Raw genomic sequence first — 22,045 nt, 5'->3', positions numbered from 1 at the left:
CCTGGGCAAGTCACTTCACCCCCATTGCCTAGAACCTCACCTCTCTTCTGCCTTGGAACCAATACATAGTATTGATTTTAAAGTGGAAGGTGAGGGTTTTATAAAAACAAAACAATAAAAGCAAAAGGTTGTCCTCTTCAGCCTACTCTCCATTGCTGCCCCTTAGAGAAGAGAATATCAAAGCTGGGAGGGGGGCCTTAGAGCATGGAGTGTCACAGCCAGGAGGGGTCTTACCATACAGAACTGTTAACAACGGTCAATTGGGAGGGAGCTCAGAAGAAAGAGGGCCTTTAAAGGAGAGAATATCAGAGCTTGGAGAAGCCTTAGAACAGGGAATGCCAGGGCTGGGAGGGCTTTTAGAGCATGAAACGTTAGTAGTGACCCTGGAGAGTCCCTAATTAAAACCCCTCATTTTACAGGAAGGAAACTGACCCATGGAAGCAAAAGAGGTTGGTCTGAGACCGGAGAAGTCTCCAGAAGTGCCCAGTTCAGTCCTCTTCATCTGGCCATGGGAGGTGGGGGAATGAGAGGAACGGGGGTGGCGTTTGGCTGTGCCCTGGGCTGGGCACAGGATCCACCAAGCAGTGACCACAGGAATGTGTGGCAGGGCTGGGCTCAAGACTAAATCATGATGGGGCAACATTTTTGGTCCTCTACCACCCTTTCTCCAACCTCACCCAGACACTTGGTCTCCCCTCTGCCCTTTAATGTGCTCTCCCTGTCTTCTTGCTCTGCCCTGCAGAAATCCCAAAGGGGGCAGCTGTCTATCACAACAGGACTGGACACAGGGGCAGCCTGATCTCTTGGCTCACCCAGAGTACAGCTCAGTGAGACCCTGGCTATCAGTATCAGCCCATGGTGCCACTGGGATGGAGCGCTCTCCCCACAGAGAGGAACCCTTTTCCACCCAGACCCCAGCTGGTCATACTCACGGTCCTGAGATTACAATGATGCTGCGAACTCGGTCGAAGCCACGGTCTCCCAGATTCATGCACTCCCCAGAGAATTCCACACGACGGCCCTGGAAGTTTTCCTGATCAAAGACCACCAGCTGGCCAAACCACAGGGGAGAGAAAAGGTCAGAGGGAGACAGAGAGGCAGAAACAAGATGGCATTCTCTGTTCTAAAACCCTTCTGACTTCAGTCTCTGGTCTTGTAGTCAGAAAGTCAAATTCAAACTTTGCCTCAGACATTTACTCATTTTGCTACTTCAGTCCAGGCACTAAAGTGCTCTGTGCCTTGGTTTCCTAATTTGTAAAATGAGAGAGCTGGACTCGATGGCTTTGAAGGTCTCTTCCAAATTGAAATCTATCATCTAATCATCCATTCTCCCAAGCCAGTGATGGTGAACCTTTTAGAGACCAAGCAACGCTCAAACCACATGTGAGCTTCCCATCTTACCCCAGACAGGGGAGGGAGGAAACACTCCCTTTGGGCTGCTAGGCAGAGGGAAAGGTGATGTGAGAAATGTCCTCAGGTGCATATGGAGAGGGGGTAGGGAGCAGTCCCTTTTGGCACGCTCTGGCTTACATGCCATAGGTTTGCCACTATGGCCTAAGTTTTCCCTAATTTTTAGATAGGGTGGGGAGACACATAGACCTGCCCCAGATTCAGAGGATGTCAGAATTAGAGGGGAATTTTGCCATCATCTAGCCCAAGCCCCTCACTTGATAGATGAGGAAAGGAAGGCCCAGAGAAAGTTACTGGGTTTGTGGTCGTAAAGTCAGTAAGTGTTTGGAGCAGAAATTATTTACATGCTCTTTCCATTTTGCCCAAATCTTGCCCATTCTCTTTTTTAACATAATATTTTATTTCCCCCCAATTACATGTAAAAACAAGTTTTGACATTCATTTAAAACTTTTTTACATTTAAAATATTTTAAAATTATTTTAAATTTAAAAAAATTTTATTAAAAAATTAGAGTTCTATGCCTTCTGTTTTCCTCCCTCCCTTCCTTCCTTCCCTGCTCCCTGAAAGCAAAGCCCCCTAAAGGGCCCAAGTCAGATGCCATTTCTTTTGTGAAGCCTTCTCCAGCAGATTAGAACCTTCCCAGCAAAAAATAACCTATTAAGGGTAGTGAACATTTTGATTCCAACAATTTAACAAATATTCCCTTGAGAAGCATATCTTCTTCTGGGAGGCTAAAACATATGTATGAGCTGTTATTCAGTCGTTTCCAACCCTTCATGAGCCTATTTTGGATTTTCTTGGCAGAGATACAGGAGTGGTTTGCCATTTCTTCCTCCAGTTCAATTTATACATGAGGAAACTGAGGAAAAAGTGTTAATGACTTGTCCAGGGTCACATAACTAGTAAGTCTGAGCTAAGATTTGAACTCAGGTCTTCCTGTCTAACCACTGTGCCATTGAGCTGCTCTCTCTCTAAATTAGTACCCCCCAAAGTATATACTAAACCATGCACAGTCATTTTGAGAGGAGGAGGGATGCCAATAATGGGTGGTATCAGGAAAAGCCCTGACGGGGAGGTTCCATCTGAGCTGTGTTAGAAGGAAGTTTTTACATTTCCAGCTCATGGCCCAGTGCTTTGCATAGAGTGGGAGCTTGATTGTCCTTGCATTTGGATCTGGAAAGACTCAGCCTTCTCTGATCTCAGAATCTTCCTCTTTGTGTCTTGGAGTTCCATTTGAGGGCCAGATCCTAGAGAAGGTCCTTCCTGATTCCCTTCTCCCCTCTTCCAAGTTGCTAGTGCTGGTCCCCATCATCACTTTGTATTTACTTCTCTGCCCATATGTTGTTTCCAACCAACCAAAAATGTCTCCTCTTGGAGCTGATTTCTGCAAACCAGCTGTGTCTACAGATGGCTTGTCCTACTTCTCCTTCTTTAAACCCTGAACAAGAATACAGCTGTCTGACCCAAGGAATGGGGCAGGGATGCAGGAGGGAGAGGTTTCCATCAGAAAATGCTCCTCTTCTTTTGAAGGATTCTTTGGAAATTTCCCCAAACAGCTCTTCCCTTTTCTTACCTCCCTGCCTTCCCCCAATCTCTACATTCCTGGAGCATTCAACAACCAAAAAATATTTTAAAATTTTTTAAAAATTCTTTATCATATGTTTCGGAATTGATATTCAGTATTGGTTCCAAGGCACAAGAGCAGTAAGGGCCAAGCAATTTGAGTTAACGTGCCTAATTTCACACAGCTAGGAAGTTTCCAAGGTCAGATTCGAACTCAGGATTTCCCATCTCTACATCTCCCTCTCAATCCACTGAGCCATCTGGCTGCTCTTAGCCAACAATTATTTAAGCACCAGAGCTCTAATTTACTTGATAAGGCAAATGAGATAGAATTATGGGCTCTTGGAGCTCCAAGGGGTCTCAAAGACCAGATAGCCCTACCTGTATCTGAATAGGGATCCTTCTAAAATATCCCAGACCAAGTATCTACTTTGTAGGATCATAGTTTTAGAGCTAGAAGGGACCTTAGGTACCATGAGTCCAAACCCTCAATATAGAGATGAGGAAACTAAAAGATAGCAGTCAATTTCCCAGGGTCACACAGCTAATTAGTATCTGAGCTGGGATTTGAAATGGGTCTCTCTGACTTCAGGTCCAGTGTTCTGTTCACTGAGTCACCCAGCTACCTCCCAAGCAAGCAGAGGTTAAATAACTTTTCCAAATTTACACAGTTAGTAAGTGTCTGCTTGAGGTGGGATTTGAACCTAGGTCTGCCTGACTTCAGGTCCAACTACTCCATACTACCTCCTTCGATCATTTTTTGGTCCATCCTATAGTCAGCCTTTGCTTGAAGGTCCCCAACAAAGGGAAACCTTCTACCTCTTGAGGCAACCTATTATAGTATGTAACAACTCTCAATGTTAAGAGTTTTCCTTGATCCTAAGCCTAAACTGTCCGGCTCGCCAATTTTGACTCATCATTTCCAGTTGAAGAAATCTAACCTTTCTTTCCTATGACTGCCTTTCAGATACATAAAGACTACTTACCTTGTGTTCCCCAAGGCTTTTTTTCTCCTGGATAAACAGTCCCAGTTCTTTCAACTGATTTTAATGTGGTGTGATTTCAAGGTCCTTCACCATCCTGATTGCCCTGCTCTTCCCCTTTCTAGATTACCAACTCATTTCCCAAAATATAGTTATTAAATGTGAATGGAATAATCAGGATCTGATCTGACCAGGATCATAGATCTAGAGGCCTCAGAGGCCATCTGGACCAAAGCTTTTATTTTATAGTTGAGCAAACCCAGATGGGGTTGAACCTAGGGTCCTAGTCCTAGCCTTTATATCTCTCAATGTATCACATTATCTTTCTTGGCAAATGGCAGCTAGGTGACACAATAAAAAGAGTAGCAGGTCTGGAGTCAGGAAGACCTGAGTTCAAATCCAGCCTTAGACACTTACTAGCTTGTGTGACCTTGGGTGAGACATTTTACCCTGTTTGCCTTGGTTTCCTTATCTGGAAAAAGAGCTGGAGAAGGACATGGTAAACCACTCTAGTATGTTTGCCAAGAAAACCCCAGATGGAGTCATGAAGAATCAGACACAACAGAAATGACTGAACAATAATAATTCTTTCTTAGGTGCCCTGTCACACTGTTGATTTAAATCCTTACTCAGTTTGCAGTCCACTTAAGCCTCTGGAAATATTTCTTTTCAGAGGGCTTCCAAATACTTGCCCTTAGATCAGTCTGACAGTCCCTTGTTACTTAGAGAGCAGGAAGGGATGGGCAGAAGCTGTCAGTTTTTGGAAACCTTCCACTGAACCTTACCCTGAAGCCTCCCATGGGAAGGTCCCCAATCTTGGAGCTGGGAATGGGAACAGAGGCAGGAACCAGAGCTGCAGTGGGTCCAGGAGCAGGCACTGAGGCAGGTGCCCCTTTTTCCTTCCCCTCTGTGGATTGTGGGGCAGCAGTGGTTGGGACTGCAGGGGCCTTTGCTGGCTGGGACATGGTTTCCACTTATAGGAATCTGGAAGAAAAGCCCAAGAATTGAGGTAAGCTCAGAACAAGCAAAATTTTTTATGTCTCTTCTCATTTCTTTTACCTCCCAGATTGGGGTCAAAATTCTAGCTTTGTCACTAGCTCCTAATGTAGACTTTGGACTTCAATCTCCTTCTCTGTAAAATGAGGGTGTTTGGTCCAGATCAAGGCTCTTCATCTTCGGTCCACAAACCCCTTTGGATAGATTTCAAAGGGTCTGTGAACTTGGATGATAAAGAAAAGTTATATCTTCATATTATGCGACATTTAGCATTTCCTTCAATTTTGAAAGTAGATCACAAAATACGGATCTGAGAAGAGGACCATAAAATGCCCCAAGGGTCCATGATGCGAAGCAGATTAACATTTTTGTTGTTCTTGTTAGCCTTCATTTTCAAAAGACATCATGATTAAGATGATTTCAAAAGTCCCTTCAGCTCTATGAAATTACAATCCAGTCCAACCCTCTCAATCTGTATAGTCCAAGGACATTGAGGCCCAGGGAAGGGGGAAGGACTTGTTCAAGACATACAACCATTGAATGTCAGAGCTAAGATTGAGACTGAGGCCTATTGCCCCTAAACTTACTTTCTTTCTTTCTTTCTTTCTTTCTTTCTTTTTTTCTTTCTTTCTTTCTTTCTTTCTTTCTTTCTTTCTTTCTTTCTTTCTTTCTTTCTTTCTTTCTTTCTTTCTTTCTTTCTTTCTTTCTTTCTTTCTTTCTTTCTTTCTTTCTTTTCTTTCTTTCTTTCTTTCTTTCTTTCTTTCTTTCTTTCTTTCTTTCTTTCTTTCTCTCTTTCTTTCTCTCTCTCTTTCTCTCTCTCTTTCCTTCTTTCCTTCCTTCTTTCCTTCCTTCTTTCCTTCCTTCCTTTTTCCTTCTTTCCTTCCTTTCCTTCCTTCCTTCCTTCCTTCCTTCCTTCCTTCCTTCCTTCTCCTTCCTTCCTTCCTTCCTTCCTTCCTTCTTTCTCTTTCTTTCTTTCTTTCCTTTCTTTCTTTCTTTCTTTCTTTCTTTCTTTCTTCTTTCTTTCTTTCTTTCTTTCTTTCTTTCTTTCTTTCTTTCTTTCTTTCTTTCTTTCTTTCTTTCTTCTTTCTTTTCTTTCTTTCTTTCTTTCTTTCTTTCTTTTCTTTCTTTCTTTCTTTCTTTCCTTCTTTCTTTCTTTCCTTCTTTCCTTCCTTCTTCTTTCCTTCTTTCTTTCTTTCTTTCTTTCTTTCTTTCTTTCTTTCTTTCTTTCTTTCTTTCTTTCTTTCTTTCTTTCTTTCTTTCTTTCTTTCTTCTTTCTTTCTTCTTTCTTTCTTTCTTTCTTTCTTTCTTTCTTTCTTTCTTTCTTTCTTTCTTTCTTTCTTTCTTTCTTTCTTTCTTTCTTTCTTTCTTTCTTTCCTTCCTTCTTTCTTTCTTTCCTTTTTTCTTTCTTTCCCTCCCATATTAGAATCAATACAATGTATTGGTTCCAAGGCAGAAAAGCAGTAAGAACTAGGCAGCAAGGTTTAAGTGACTTACTCAGGACCTACTCTCTCTAGATCTGGCTCTCATTTCACTGAGCCATCTAGCTGCCCTGCTTCATTTCCTTTTTAGAGAAGAAAGTTTCTTGTCCATCTGCCAGTTGTGGGCAGAAACATCAGTATTTATCACTAGGGCACCATCCTCCCCATATCTGCCACCAGATTAAAAAAAAATTAAACAAATTAGATCTTGGAACCTTTTTGGGCTGGGCTGTTTCTGTTAATAATACTAACCACTCATATTACTATAACTCTTTATAAAAATATGCTTCTATGCAATAATAGTTCTGCAAAAGAGCTGGTGCAGGTGCAAGTCCCATTTGACAGAAGAGAAAACTGAGGGCCACACAAGGCCAAGGTCACACAGATGGTCAACCAGTAAAGGGAGCCAGCTTGGGTGTCCTAGTCCTGAATCTCTTCTGTCAATAAACAGTATATACCAGGAAAGGAGCTAGGTGGCTCAGTGGATAGAGCATTGGACCTGGAGTCAAGAAAATGAGTCCAAATCTGATTTCTGACACTTACTAGCTGTGTGACCCTGGCAAAGTTACTTAACCTCAGTCTGCCTCAGTTTCCTCACCTGTAAAAATTAGGTTAATAATAACACCTATCTCAGAGTCTGTTAGAATCAGATGAGATACTATTTGCAAACATAAAAGTTTTGTATAAATGCTAACTATTATTAATAGCATCATTAGGAAAGACGTTCCCTTTCCTTTTCTCTTTTTCTGATTGGGCACTGGGTTTTTGCTCAAGATTCCCTGAGAGAGATGTCCTCTTACCTGGGGAACGACTTTTGTCCTGAGAGCAGGGGCCTGGACCAGGGCTGTGGTTGGTAGTCTGGGGCTGCTCCCTGGGTTTTATAGTCTGGCAGCAGCAGAAGCCTATGGGGGGCCACACAAAGGAGGTGCTGGGTCAGCAGGCTTCAGGGGCTGCCCCTCAGCTGCACTGTCATCACTTACTTTGGAGAGATGATCTGGGGGTGGGAAGGACTCGGGCCTGGGCCCCCTCTCTAGGTCTTCTCCATGCTGAGGACAGCAGGTCCCATTATGCCAAGCACACAAAGCCCTGAGGGATAGTTTTCCCACTTCAGCTCATCTTTTTCCTTCCCAAGTCCCAGTTGGTGAATGGGTTCCCCAGAAGGGTTCCCCCTTCTCCCACAGGACACGTGCCCATTCCGTCTGGCAGCCTGATTACTGAGGGAGCACTTACACCAGATGTAGCCCTGGCTACCTGGAGACCTTAAACAAGTCATTCCCTTTCTTGTGTCCTAATTTCTTCATTCCCAACTGACTGTATGATCCTTGAGGGCAGGGAATGTTTAGTTTTTGTCTTTGGATCTTCAACACTTGGCACTGTGCCTGGCACACAGTAGGGATCTTAATAAATGCTTCTTTCTTGCCTAAAGCAAGGGTCAAAGAGCCATCAGATCTCAAGGCTGGAAGGGAGTCTAGAAGTTAACTGGTGCAACCCTGTCATTTTACAGATGCACCCCAAAGGGGCTAAATGACTTCCGCACAGCCTGTGGCAGAGTTGGCATTTGAGCTCAGTCAGTCAATCAACAGACATTTATCAAACACTTATTGTGCTCAATGTCATGGGCTAAAGCTGGGACTGGGGAGGCAAAGAAAGGAAAAGAGCCCCCGACTTCAGAGTTTACATTCGAATAGGACCAGATCTTAGGGCTCCACTCTTCTGCTTCTTCCCCTTCAGGCTTGTGTTCTTGGGATCTAGACCATCTGGTACTGCCTCCCTTATTCAATATGGGAAGATTAGAAGTGATAATGAATATGAAGGTATAGCTCTCCATGGGTTTAGAGCCAGTGTGGCCCCAGAGATAAGATGTTTGTTCAGTTGTTTTTCAGTTAGGTCTGACTCTTCATGACCCCATTTGGGGTTTTCTTGGCCAAGATCCTATAGTAGTTTGCTGTTTCCTTCTCCAACTCATTTTACAGATAAGGAAACTGAGGCAAACCAGTCATGTCTGACACTTTGGCATGCCCATTTGGGGTTTTCTTGGCAAAGATCCTGTAGTAATTTGCCATTTCTTTTCCATCTCATTTTCCAGATGAGGAAACTGAGGCAAACAAGGTGACTCTTTATGACCCTAAGAAGGATTTTCTTGGCAAAGATGCTATAGTGGTTTGCCACTCCCTTCTCTAGCTCATTTTCCAGATGAGGAAACTAAGGCCAATTTGGTTAAGTGACTTTCCCAGGGTCACATAGCTGGGAAGTAACTGAGGCCAGATTTGAACTTAGGTTTTCCTGACTCGGGGCCCTATGCCACCTAGCTGCCTGAAACATAAGTTCTGAGAACCTCAATTTCCTCCTCTATAAAACAGGCAGACTAATACTTTTTGTTGCTTATATCCCAGTCTTATGGAAGGAAGAAAGGGCGGAAATGAACATTTATTAAGCATCTCCTCTGTGCCAGGCCCAGTGCTAAATGCTGCATGGAGAGCCCAGGGCTGTTTTCAGAATGATCACAGAGGGAGACACAGTAGCGCTGGGGCATGCACTTTGGATTGGAAGCCAGGATGATCTGGCATTTTCTGACTACATAACTTGGGCATATTTATGGCCCTCGATTTCCCCACTTATAAATTATGGACTGAATGATCTTTAAGGTCCCTTTCAGCGCTCCATCTATGATACTATGAAGGGTCAAGAGTTTCTTTCAGAGTTTTGCCTTTCTCCCATTCCCTTTCCTGGGTCCCAAACTCAAACTTTGGTTTGAGGGAAGGAGGGGGCCTTAGAGATCATTTAGTTCTCCCCACTTCATTTTATAGAGGAAGCTTGCCCAAGGTCACATAACTAGAAAACTGGACACTGAACCAGCTGGCCTGACTATCCAGGGCTCTTTCTACTCCCCTCACTCAGGACCTGAAGAGTAGGAGTACTCTCAGGTGTTGGTGTCGACCTAGAGCTGGGTCTTTTCCCTCCTCTCCCTTCATCTTCCTAATGACCATATCTTGCCCTGTCCATAATGTTTCCTCCCTCTACTTCTGTGCCCACCCACAGCTGGCTGCCAGGCTCTCTTCTCTGCTCAGACACCTCTGTTTCTACTTTCTCTCATCTCAGGCCAGGAGAGAGGGGAGGAAAGTGGGTGGAGGTGGGTGCCTCTTGCCTTTGCCTTTGGAGTTGGAGCCAAGGGCCTGTGGGAAGGCTCTTGAGGATGAGGAGGCCACCCACATTTCCTGGGGCTTTGAAGTAGGGCCAACTGCTCCCACAAGCCTCCAATTTCTGCTAGGAGTGTGAAGGCCTTGGCTGTTACCCCTGTTTCTCAGGAGCACACTGTGGATTGAGGTCTCCACAGACCACAGGACAAGTTCTTCACTGGCCGAGGACTCTGGGATTATTTCCATGGGCACTTAACCTACCATTTTTCTTGACCCACCACAGACATTCATTGGACTAGGTCTGGTTCCCAGGCCCAGACTGTCCCCACTTTAATCTGTCTCTTGGGCCTGTTTGATCTCCTCTGGCCACTTCAGAGGCAGATAATTCTCATAGCCATTGTCTCCATGATCATTAACTAGAAGACAATAGAACTTGGAATATTAGAGTGTTAAAATTAATTGTGGATGGACTGAATATTTATATAGGTGGTCACTGGGATTTAATTTCTAAATCCCAAAATGAATTACCAAAGTAAATGGAATTTATGGTAGTTTATTTACAATAGAGGGAAGATATTAAGGAAGAGAGAAAAAGAGAAAACTCTGTCTTCTTCTGATATCAGTTAGAATTTCTAAGCCCCAGCCAGGGGAAGAGAAAGGCAGGGTCACTAAGTCAGCCTTTCACTCACCAGTGGTGACAGTCTAAATAGAAAGAAGTCTGGGTGTCTGTCTTCCGGTCATTCCTCAAGTGTCTGTCTCCAGTCTCTCCTCTGAGTCCAACTCTGAGTCAGAGATCCTTCTCCAACTTGAAACTTGAATCAAATAATCTTCTTCTGGCCTTTCATCCCATTTTAAAAAAAATCTTTTTCTCTTGTGTCACCTCCCCTAAATTTCACATCTACCAATCACAGCAGATGTTTTTCTCCAGGACTGTACACTCTTTAGTTCACACCTTCTTTGTTTAGATTATATCTTTTTGGGTTACTTAACACCTTTTTTGGTAAGTTCACCTTTTATAGTTACTTAACACCTTTTGTGGTTAAAATGGGTAGATGTACTTAAAATGCTGAGTTATCACCTTTTTGTAGATTAAAATCTAAAACTAGATTGTGGATTACAATTCTAGCTTCACTATAAAGGAAGAGCTAAGTATCTTCATTGTTACAACCAAGAGATTACAATTTTATCTTCACAATAAAGGAAGAGCTAAGTATCTTCATTGTTACAATCTGGGGAGAGCTCAATCCAGTCTTCACAATAGCAAGAAAGAAATTTAGAGCCAGGAGGTCAGAGTTGAAAGGGAGTTCAGAATATAGAATGTCAGAACTGGAAAGAACCTTAAAACATGGAGCATGGACTGTGAAATTTGGAAGGGAACTTAGCATTTAGATGTCAGAAATTTGTGGGATCCTAGAACATAGAACATTTGAACTACAGAGGATCTGAAGATACAAGTTGGGAAAAACCTTAACATAATAAATATTGACATAGGATGCTATATCTGAAAGGGACTTTAGAACAGAGAACACTGGACCTGGAAGAGAGCATAGAGCATAAAATAACAAAGGATTTAAAGATCCTTAGAACATAGAATTCTAGATGGGAGAGACAGTTAAGTCTAGAATGTCACCGCTAGAAAACACCTCACATTAGAGCTAGAAAGAGCATGATAATATCAACGGAAAAGAATCTGAAAACCTTGATCACAAAATGCAGGATGTTAATCTTAGAACAGAGGAGACTAGACCTGGAAGAGAGCTTAGAACAGAGAATGCCAGAACTGAGAAGGGCCTGAGAACAGAGAATGTCAGAATTAGGAGGGGCCTTAGAACAGAGGATGTCAGAGTCTGATTGAAACTTAGAGCAGGGGATGTTAGCATCCACAAAGATCTTATTGTTTATCTAATCCAAACTGGCCATTTTGCAGGTGATAAAACTGAGGCCTTGATGGGGACTTGCTCAAAGCAGGTGGTAACTGAGCAAGCCCCAGTTGGCTGGGGCATTCCTTCCTCACACACTGGGGATGGAGGGAATGAAGGGGGGGGGGCTGAATAGAGGAGGGGAGGGAGCAATAAAAACTGTGATGAAGCTGTGATTCAAACCTAGGTGCCCTGACTCAGGTATAGTTTCCTCCCACTGAATTTGCTTATCTATTATGGGTTCTCACTTGCTCTTGTGACCCTTATTGTAGTCCTGAGGGGTTGATAGCCTAGAACGTGACCCACAGGAACATCTTGGCTCCAGGCAGTGCTTGGCTAAGACACATCTCAACTTGAAATCTGATGATCTCATAATCCAAGGGAGCCAGGTGGCAAAGTAGATAGAACTCTGGACCAGGAAGTCTTGAGTTCAAATTCAGCCTCAGACTAGCTCTGTGACTTTGGGTAAGTCATTTAATTTCTGTTTGCCTCAATTTCCTCATCTGTGAAATGGGAAAAATAACAGCATCTCCCTCCCTGGGTTGTTGAGAGGATTAAATGAGATAATCTTTATAAAGTGCTTAGCAAACCTTAAAGTACTCTAAAAATGCTGGCTATTGTACTAGTTAGCTAGAATAAGAATCACTAGCTGCCTGTGGTTCTATGAAGGACCCAGACTGGTTAAAACAAAAGTTTCCTTTTGGGAGGGGATCCTCCCTGGCCTTCTTGGGAAGAGGAGATTTTAAGTCTCTTCTACATTCCTGAAGGTCCTACTGTGGGCTATGGGGTTTGGGTTCACTTTCCACCCTCTAGCAGAGATCCTTGTGGCCATTTTCAGTCATGCCCTACTCTTTGTGACCCCATTTAGAGTTTTCCTGGCAAAGATATTGGAATGGTTTGCCCTTTCCTTCTCCAGCTCATTTTACACATGAGAAATGGAAGCAAACAGGGTTAAATGACTTGCCCAGGGTCACACAGCTAGGATGTGTCTGAGGCTAGATTTGAACAAAGAAAGAAGAGTCTTTCTGACTCAAGACCTGGTGCTCTACTCACTGTGCCACTTAACTGCTTGCAGAGCTTCTATTCTGGCTGCTTTCTTTCTCTAGGCAAGATTTCGGAGGTTCTTCCATTCCTAGTCATGCTCTCATGCTGCTGAGATTTTGCATCACAGGAATCTCTGAGTATATCCCCATCACCCAGTGAGCCTTCATTTTGAATAAAGATTGAGGGGGCTGCTGGGTAGCTCAGTGGTTTGAGAGTCAGGCCTAGAGACAGGAGGTCCTGGGTTCAAATGTGGCCTCAGACTCTTCCTAGCTGTGTGACCCTGGGCAAGTCACTTAACCCCCATTGCCTAGCCCTTACCACTCTTCTACCTTAGAATCAATGCTCAGTATTGATTCCAAGACAGAAGGTCAGGGTTAAAAAAAAAAGATTGAAAAACAAATAAATGCAGAAATCAAAAACCAATTCAGCAAATCCCTCCGGCACATCCATCAGTGGTACCTGATAGGGTCAGCCTCATTCCCCACCCCTAAGGCCCAATCGCCATAACGAATTACAGACAATCTTTTCCCCGGAGGATACTGGGAAGCCTTGGAGAGTGAGGAGAGCAGGGATATGCCCCCCTTCCCCCTTGATCCCTGGCAGAGGAGGGAGGAGACAGGATGGCTGCTCCCTCTTAGATGGGCCCCACAACCCCTCTCTCTCTAGGCTGCATAAGCCCTGAGCTCCAGCTGGAGACTGAGGCATCCCAGATTTGTATGGGGTGGTTTTTTCTCCTGATCCTGCTCTTTGTTCCTTAGCGAGGTCATCCCCACACATGTGCTGACTGGGACTTTTAGGAGCCAGACTTTCCCTCCCCTCCTCTTCCCTCCCCTCTGTCCAAGGGCTATAAGAACCCCACCGCAGCTCTGCCTGCTGGGCCAGCACCCTGTACTTCCTCTGGGGCCCCAGCTCGGTAAGTGGAGGGTCTATGGTCAGGGAGACTGTGACAGACCAGCTTTGAGTCCTAATAAGGCAGGGAGATGGGCAAAGGGAGCTTCAAGTTCCTTCCACTTATAGGATTCTGTGATTCCAATGTTTTCCTACCCTAACACTTAGGATTCTGTGAAACTTTAATGGTCTGTGATTCTCAGGGCTAACTTTGGGCGTCTGTGAAGCTGATACCTTATTCTAAGATCCTTCTAGGTTAGACATTCTGTGATCCAAGGCCCCCCATGGCTCAGACATTCCCTGTTCTAAGGCCAATCCTAGCTCTAACAATCCCTGTTCTAGGGCTATTTATAACTCTGACACTCCCTGTTCTAAGACCCTTTCCAGCTCTGACACTCCCTGTTCTAAGACCCCTTCCAGCTCTGACATTCCCTGTTCTAAGACCCCTTCCAGCTCTGACATTCCCTGTTCTAAGGCCATTCCTAGCTCTGACACTTCCTGTTCTAAGACCCCTTCCAGCTCTGACATTCCCTGTTCTAAGACCCTTTCCAGCTCTGACATTCCCTGTTCTAAGGCCATTCCTAGCTCTGACACTCCCTGTTCTAAGACCCTTTCCAGCTCTGACACTCCCTGTTCTAAGACCCCTTCCAGCTCTGACATTCCCTGTTCTAAGGCCATTCCTAGCTCTGACACTCCCTGTTCTAAGACCCTTTCCAGCTCTGACATTCCCTGTTCTAAGGTTCTTTCCAGAACTGGCATTCTATTTTTTAAGACCCCTTCCAGCTCTGACATTCCCTGTTCTAAGGCCAATCCTAGCTCTAACAATCCCTGTTCTAGGGCTATTTATAACTCTGACACTCCCTGTTCTAAGACCCTTTCCAGCTCTGACACTCCCTGTTCTAAGGTCCTTTCCAGAACTGGCATTCTCTTTTCTAAGATCCCTTCCTGCTCCAACATTCCCTGTTCTAAGGCCATTCTTAGCTCTGACACTCCCTGTTCTAGGGCTATTTATAACTCTGACACTCCCTGTTCTAAGACCCTTTCCAGCTCTGACATTCCCTGTTCTAAGGTCCTTTCAAGAACTGGCATTCTCTTTTCTAAGACCCCTTCCTGCTCCGACATTCCCTGTTCTAAGGCCATTCCTAGCTCTGACACTCCCTGTTATAAGACCTCTTCCAGCTCTGACATTCCCTGTTCTAAGGCTATTCTTAGCTCTGACACTCCCTGTTCTAAGACCCCTTCCCGCTCTGACATTCTGTGTTCTAGGGCCATTCTTAGTTCTGACACTCCTTGTTCTAAGGTTCCTCCCAGTTCTAATGTCCCCTAATCTAAAATCCCTCTCAGTTCTGACATTCTCTGTTCTAAGGCCCCTTCCAGTTTTGACATTCTATATTCAAAGTTCCTCATAACTCTACCATTCTCTATTCCAGTACTATCCTAATGTTCTGTTTATGTTCTAATGTTCTAGCACTCTTCTCAGTTCCAATATTCTCTCTTCTATCATTTTACATATTATGTGGAATTCTTTATCCTATTAGGTCCTTCTTCTCTTTTTGGAAAAGGGAGCATAGGACTGAAAGCTTACCTAAAGAAAAGGGAAGGACCCTCTGTAAAAACTGCCCTTCTCTTCTCCTCTTGGTTCCCTCTTTCCCTTTACCTATCACATTTCCTTTCACCACCTAGGAGAGAAGTCACCATGTCCCAACAATGTACCAAGTCATCTGGCCACTGGAAGGTAAGCTCAAGAACTTGGGGTAAAAAAGAGAGGCAACAACAACAAGGTCCTTTGGTGCTCTGACTGGCCCTGGGGACAGGACCTTCCAGGCTCTCAGAAGAACTCCAGTGGCACATCTGGGATATTTTGTTAGTTTCGGGCACCTCATTTTAGGAAGAACATTGATGGAATGTGCAGAAGAGGGTGCCCCAGAGAATGTAGCAGTCATTAGTATCCCAGACTTTGAGTCCATAAGATGTTGGTTCAAATCTCACCTTTAGCAACTGCTAATGTGTGACCATGGACAAGTCACTGTGCTTCCTTTTATTTGTCTGCCAAATTTAAATTGTTGGGCAAGATGGCATTTAAGGTCCCTTCTGCCTTAGTATCTAGGAATCTCATTATCCTCTGGTTCCCATGAATCAAGATGGTGAAAGGCCTTATAGGACTGCCATATTGGGATTGGGAAAAAAATGGGGATGTTTAGCCTAAAAAAGAGAGGACTTCATGTCTGTGTGTATTTTGTGGGAACTGGGATGGATCGTATGTATAGAAAATTCTAGTTGTCTTCAAATTTTCAAAGGACCATCACATCGAACAGAGATCAGATTTGAACTTGGCCTTCTGGGACAGAACTAGGTGAAAATTGCAAAGAGGGAAATCTAGGTTTGGCTGTAGAGGAAAATTCAAGCTGGTCCAATGTGGAATGGATAGTTTCAGAAAGAAGTGAGTTTCTGTTCACTGGAGTTCTTTATACCCAAACTAGATGCTACTTGCAGGGTGTGTCAAAATGGGGGCTCTTTATTGGGTAAGAGTTGGATGACAGCCTCTGAGATCCCTTCTGATCTTTAGTTTATAGGATTCAAAAGGTTGGGTTTTGCCCACTGGATCCTTTGGATTACTTCTCCAAACTTTTACCATTTCATCAACTTAAATGTATTTCTCTCTCCCAAGATTTTTAGATACTGGGCTCAAGGCGAAGACTGTACTTTTCCCTGGGGGAGGGTGGTTTGGGCTGTGAAAGACCAATTTCGATACCTTTCCTCTTTGACCTAGATCGTGGTGTGGGACCAGGAAGGGTTCCAGGGCCGTCGGCATGAGTTCACAGCTGAGTGTCCCAGTATTCTGGAGGTTGGCTTCGAGACAGTTCGATCCATCAAAGTGCAGAGTGGAGCGTGAGTTTGCTGTGTGGGGAGGATTCTCTGGGCAAACAGGAAAATCTCTCTTCAAGGGCTCAGCTCACAGGGACCCAGGGGTCTGCTAATTTGGTCTCTTGGGTTCCCTTTCTTGCCTCTGCCATTGTACCAATTGTAGAATCCCAAATAAGTTTTCCTCACTTATTCTCTTCAGTTTTTTTCATCTTTAGTTTTCCTTTTATTGGATCCTTTCAGAGTTCCCCTTTTCTCTTAGTTTTCCCAAGCTGCTCTCCTTTAGCCACAGAGGAAACTTGAACCGATTTCATACAAAAGTGAGTGACTCTATTGTGTATTGTTAAAAAATAAGGCCCCACCTAGAGAACAATGCTTGGCCCAAAGACATAAAGAATTTGGAAGAATTTAATATATGTTAATGATTGAAAGAATTTTGGCAAAAGAACTTTCCTGGGGCTATTCCAATCAGACCAGAAGGCAACCATTTACTGTACCTAGGCAATAGGTCAGTTGGATTCCATAGCATTTTTTTGTAGACCTAGACCCAAGCCAAGAACCATTTTATCTTTCCTAGGTCTCTCACATCTTACCTAAACTTTGGGAATATTATCATCTTTGACTTCATGCTAACAAAAACACTATGAATAAATACCATCTAGATCTGTGATGGCGAACCTATGACATGTGTGCCAAAGATGGCATGCAGAAATCATTATGGGCATGCACACTGTCACCCTTCAGAGTTAGTTACTAGAAAGACAGAGGGACTCAGGCAGAGCTGCTCTTTTCCCTGTCTTCACTATGTTTCTCCATCCCTTTGCCCAGCAGCCCAATGGAAGTGCTTACTCCCTCACCTGAGCCAAGTGCCTGGGCCATTCCCCTCTCTTTATCCCTCCCCTATCTGAGGATAAGGTGGTGGTGGTGGGGTTGATGGCATGGCACTCAGTCTCTGGGTGGGGCAAGGTGAGGCACACAGTCTCCAAAAGGTTTGCCATCACTGATCAAGACCAAGACAAACTCATATCAAAGTCCCTTTGCCTACTGAGATTATTTAATTTTTTTTAAACCCTTACCTTCCATTTTGGAATCAATACTGTGTATTGGTTCCAAGACAGAGAGTGGTAAGGGCTAGGCAATGGGGGTTAAGTGACTCATCCAGGGTTACTACTGAGACTATTTAAATGACTACTTCCTCTACCCCCTTAGATAAGTGGGTAGAAAGTAGAGAGTAAGATGTAAGGGCATGGAGGGCTTTGAATGCCAAATGGCATTGTGGATTTGATCCTGGAGATCATAGGGAGTCTACTATTGAGTAAGGTGGTGGCTGTTCAGACCTGCAAATGGAGTGGGAACTACAACAAGAGATCCTAGGGAGAGAGAGTGGAACCCAGCTCTGAGCTCAGAATCACCCTCCCTCCTTCTCCCTGTCTGCAGGTGGGTGGGCTTTGAACATGCTGGCTTCCAGGGGCAGCAGTTTGTCCTGGAGCGGGGTGAGTACCCAAGTTGGGAAGCCTGGAGCGGCAACATCGCCTACCATGTGGAGAGGCTCACCTCCTTCCGTCCTGTAGCTTGTGCAGTGAGTAGCTCAATCAATTTTATTCAATGTTGGATTAGACGTCCACTGAGGCTGGATGAGACGGCCACCAAGGTCCCTCCCAACTCAAAATACAGTACTTTGTGGCTTCTGCATTGTCCAGACTAAGCATCTGGACATGGGGTATAAAGACAAAGACACAAGGGTCCCTGACCTCAAGGAACTTACATTATTCTGCTGGAAAATAACATGTTCTGGACTCAGCCAAGTGAGTTCAATATATAAGCAAAGTAAAGACACACAAAAGGTGATGTAGTGGATAGAGTGCTGGACCTATAGTTAGGAGGACTTATCTTCCTGAGTTCAAATATAGCTTCTAACACCTCCTAACTGTGTGACTCTGGGGAAGCCATTTTACCCTGTTTGCCTCAGTTTCCCCAATCTGCAAAAATGAGCTGATGAAGGAAATGGCAAACCACACCAGAATCTTTGCTAACAGAACCCCAAATGGAGTCCCGAAGAGTCAAATAGGACTGAAAAAATTATGACTGAACAACAAAAAATATATCAGTGGGGAAGAGGGAAAGAGTTAACAGCTGGAGCTGAGGTTCTTAATCTTCTTTGTGTCTTGGATCTTTTGGCAGTCTGAAGGTTTTGGGCCTTATCTCAGAAGAGTCTTTTTATGTGCATAAAATAAAATATATAAGATTACAGAGAAAACCAGTTATACTGAAATATACTTGTGTATCCATATATATTATATATATGTGGATATATATATCCGCATATATATAATATATATGTTATATATATATATTATATACATTATATATATCACATATATACACACATAGGTACCCAACGTGTACCTGTATGTATATTAGATAAATATCTTTTTGTGTGCATACATCTGCCCATAAATGTGTGAATGTATATATACACACACATACAACTGCCTAAGACCTTGGGGTTTCTAAGATATATTATATATGAACTCTTAATAGATGTATCAAATTAATCTATATAACCTTGGGGATTCTATCACATATTATATGAACTCTTATTAGATTGATCAAATTATATTTATCTCTCTATATAATATATATTTTATATATATCCTTGGGGGTTCTATCACATATTATATATGAACTCTTATTAGATTTATCAAATTATATTTATCTATATTATATATATATATATAACCTTGGGAATTCTATCATATATTATATATGAACTCAATAGTTATCAAATTATATTTATCTCTACATATAATATATGTTATTTATATGCCTTGGGGATTATGTCACATATTATATATGAACTTATTAGATTTATCAAATTATATTTGTTTAAATATATAACATATATTATATATAACCTTGGGGATTATGTCACATATTATATATGAACTCTTATTAGATTTATCAAATTATATTTATTTATATAATATATATAACCTTGGGAATTCTATCATATATTATATATGAACTCAATAGTTATCAAATTATATTTATCTCTACATATAATATATGTTATTTATATGCCTTGGGGATTATGTCACATATTATATATGAACTTATTAGATTTATCAAATTACATTTGTCTAAATATATAACATATATAATATATATAACCTTGGGGATTATGTCACATATTATATATGAACTCTTATTAGATTTATCTATATTTATCTCTAGATATAATATCTATCTAGAATATAATCTAGAAATATAAAATATATTATCTCTATATATTTAATAGATTAATCAATTGATATGATTATATTAATTACATTATTGATATATTAAATTATAATACCATATGAATATATTATACCAACATATAATTTATGGATGTTTAATATGATATTGTATATTTATACTTTCTATTGCTATCATGTTAATATATTATTATATGCTATCATATTGATATTAATATATTGTTATGTTAATTATAAAAGAAGTCTTAATGCAGTGGGTGACAGGAATTGAGCCTTGAGAAGCTTGATGATGATGATGATGATGATGATGATGGGTAACCATGCTTCTCTCTCTTTTTTTAAACTCTTCCCTTTCATCTTAGAATCAATACTGTGTATTGGTTTTAAGACAGAAGAGTGGCAAGGGCTAGACAATGGGGGTTAAGGGACTTGCCCAGGGTCACATAGCTAGGAAGTGTCTGAGGCTAGATTTGAACCCAGGACCTCCTGTCTCTGGGCCTGGCTCTTAAGCCACCCAGCTTTCCCCAACCATGCTTCTCTTAATAGCACTTCACATCTGTTTAGTTTATAGTTTACAAAGCTATTAAAATAAATCTCAAAAGGGAGTGAGTTCCCCATTGATGGAAGTCTCCAACAGATGACCATTCATTAGGGATGTTGCAGAGAGGTTTTATTCTAATTTAGGTACAAGTGAGACAGTTCTGTCCCTTTTGAATCAGTGATTCTGTGATTGGAAAAAAGCTGAGTACAAGGGGTGAAGGGATGCAGTTTATCACTAGAGCAGGGGGTGGGGTCAGAGGGGAGGTAAATGTATAAGAGGGGAAGTTTACTTAGGACAAAACCTTGGAAGATCGGTACCAGAGATTGCGAATGACGATGGTACATTGGAAAGATCAATAATAAGAAATTATTAATTACCACATGTATACCATGTAGCAGACAGTGTGCAGGCAGTATATATACAAAGATAAAAACAAGAGTCTACTTTCATGAAGTTTATATTTTAAAGGTTTCCGAGAGGAACTGGGTAGAAGGGGCAGCCAGGCAGATTTAGCTTTGATGAAAGAACACTAGTGGAATAACTAGAACCATCCCTAAAGGGAAGCAGGAGTATCTTCCCCCTTCCTGGAGCTCTCCCAGGAGAGGCTGCCTTCCTACTTGCTGAAGATGCTATGCCAGGGATCCCCTTCTTTTCAGCACAGTGTTCTAGAGGAGATCGGTCCCCATCTCTGAGAACCTGGGGATTCCCTTCTCTGTTTCTTTTTTTTTTTTAACCCTTACCTTCTGTCTTGGAGCCAATACTGTGTATTGGCTCCAAGGCAGAAGAGTGGTCAGGGCTAGGCAATGGGGGTCAAGTGACTTGCCCAGGGTCACACCGCTGGGAAGTGTCTGAGGCTAGATTTGAACCTAGGACCTCCCATCTCTAAGGCTGGCTCCCAATCCACTGAGCTACCCAGCTGCCCCCCCCCCCTTCTCTGTTTCTTATAGAACCACCGAGATTCCAGGATGACCATCTTTGAGCAGGAAAACTTTCTGGGCAGGAAGGGAGAACTGAGTGATGACTACCCCTCCCTGCAGGCCATGGGCTGGGAGAACAATGAGGTGGGCTCCTTCCGAGTCCACTGTGGAGCGTAAGTAGAGAGAGCTAAGAGCCTGGGTTTCCTCCAGGGAGGGCGGGAGGGATGATGGGCAGAGAGGCCATTTGGCCAGGAAACAAGCAGACAGAAGGAAGAGTCTGATAACATAAGAGGTTGCATTTATTTATGAAGGTTTCCTCAGTGCTTTGCATTGTGTCCTTATGTATGAAATGATCTTTACCAACTTCTCCATCTACTCCAAAGGATCAGAGCACTTTGACCTGGGAGAGCCAATTTAGTCCGACCCTCTCATTTTATAGAAGACACGATTAAGGCTCAGACTAGTTAAGTGACTTGTCAAAGGTTCCATAGACAGTATGGAATGCAGAGTAGTCAAGATGGAAACCTGCAAATCCAGTATTCTTTCTATTATAATGAGCTCCCTTATCCCCAAGTGCCTCATGGCCAGGAAGGAAGCCAATAGTTCTGGCTTTCCCCGATATCTAACCAGTTTCTTTGTTGGGTCTCTACTGAAGACCTCTTTCTTTGAGAATTCCTGCAAAGTGGACAGTGGTCTCAATGCCGAACCCACAGCCTCTTGGCATAGCCCTTAACCCTTCTTCTGTCCCATGATTCCCTGGGAGGGCATCAAATCATATTTCTCTAGGGTGAAAAGAAAGATACATCCTTTCTCCTCAATCTATGTTTGTTTTCCAGCTGGGTTTGCTCCCAGTATCCAGGCTACCGAGGCTACCAGTATGTTCTGGAATGTGATCACCACTCAGGAGACTACAAACACTTTCGGGAATGGGGCTCCCATGCTCAAACCTTCCAGATTCAGTCCATCCGCAGAATCCAGCAGTGATCGTCTCCACTCCCACCCCAGACATCTGGCCTTGGCCATCAAGAATAAATGTTTGTTCAACCTCA

At 42.9% G+C, this 22,045-nt stretch overlaps 2 protein-coding genes across 3 annotated transcripts in view; one reads left to right on the top strand and one right to left on the bottom strand.

The window, feature by feature from the left end:
- CRYBB1 (crystallin beta B1) overlaps positions 1-4,922 on the bottom strand; it is an 11,785-nt gene extending 6,863 nt beyond the window's left edge. The window contains exons 1-2 of the mRNA XM_007490068.3: positions 4,743-4,922; positions 933-1,051 (exon numbers count right to left, since the gene is read on the bottom strand). Coding sequence (XP_007490130.1) covers positions 933-1,051; positions 4,743-4,922 — 299 coding nt within the window. The remainder of the gene's footprint in view (positions 1-932; positions 1,052-4,742) is intronic.
- Positions 4,847-22,045, top strand: CRYBA4 (crystallin beta A4). 2 transcript variants are annotated; one of them, XM_007490067.2, is made up of 6 exons: positions 4,847-4,966; positions 15,103-15,154; positions 16,190-16,308; positions 17,719-17,860; positions 21,027-21,169; positions 21,833-22,045. In XM_007490067.2, exons 2-6 carry the CDS (start codon positions 15,116-15,118, stop codon positions 21,978-21,980), a joined length of 591 nt encoding a protein of 196 aa, XP_007490129.1. In that variant the 5' UTR covers positions 4,847-4,966; positions 15,103-15,115; the 3' UTR covers positions 21,981-22,045. The 2 variants fall into 2 exon arrangements, with proteins under 2 accessions (XP_007490129.1, XP_001362278.1); XM_001362241.3 differs by lacking the exon at positions 4,847-4,966 and adding an exon at positions 13,379-13,444.

The sequence above is a fragment of the Monodelphis domestica genome, chromosome 3, assembly GCF_027887165.1.
Source record: "Monodelphis domestica isolate mMonDom1 chromosome 3, mMonDom1.pri, whole genome shotgun sequence".
Taxonomy (NCBI): Eukaryota; Metazoa; Chordata; class Mammalia; order Didelphimorphia; family Didelphidae; genus Monodelphis; species Monodelphis domestica.
The sequence above is the reverse complement of the archived record's forward strand: the minus strand, read 5'-3'. Positions and strand labels throughout refer to the sequence as shown.

Bases quoted from the DNA above. Each gene is read 5' to 3' on its own strand.
- CRYBA4 (XM_007490067.2), top strand. From the start codon at position 15,116: ATGTCCCAACAATGTACCAAGTCATCTGGCCACTGGAAG. The intron at 16,309-17,718 runs GTGAGTTTGCTG...CCCTGTCTGCAG, and splicing joins ATCAAAGTGCAGAGTGGAGC to GTGGGTGGGCTTTGAACATG. The intron at 21,170-21,832 runs GTAAGTAGAGAG...TTTGTTTTCCAG, and splicing joins TTCCGAGTCCACTGTGGAGC to CTGGGTTTGCTCCCAGTATC.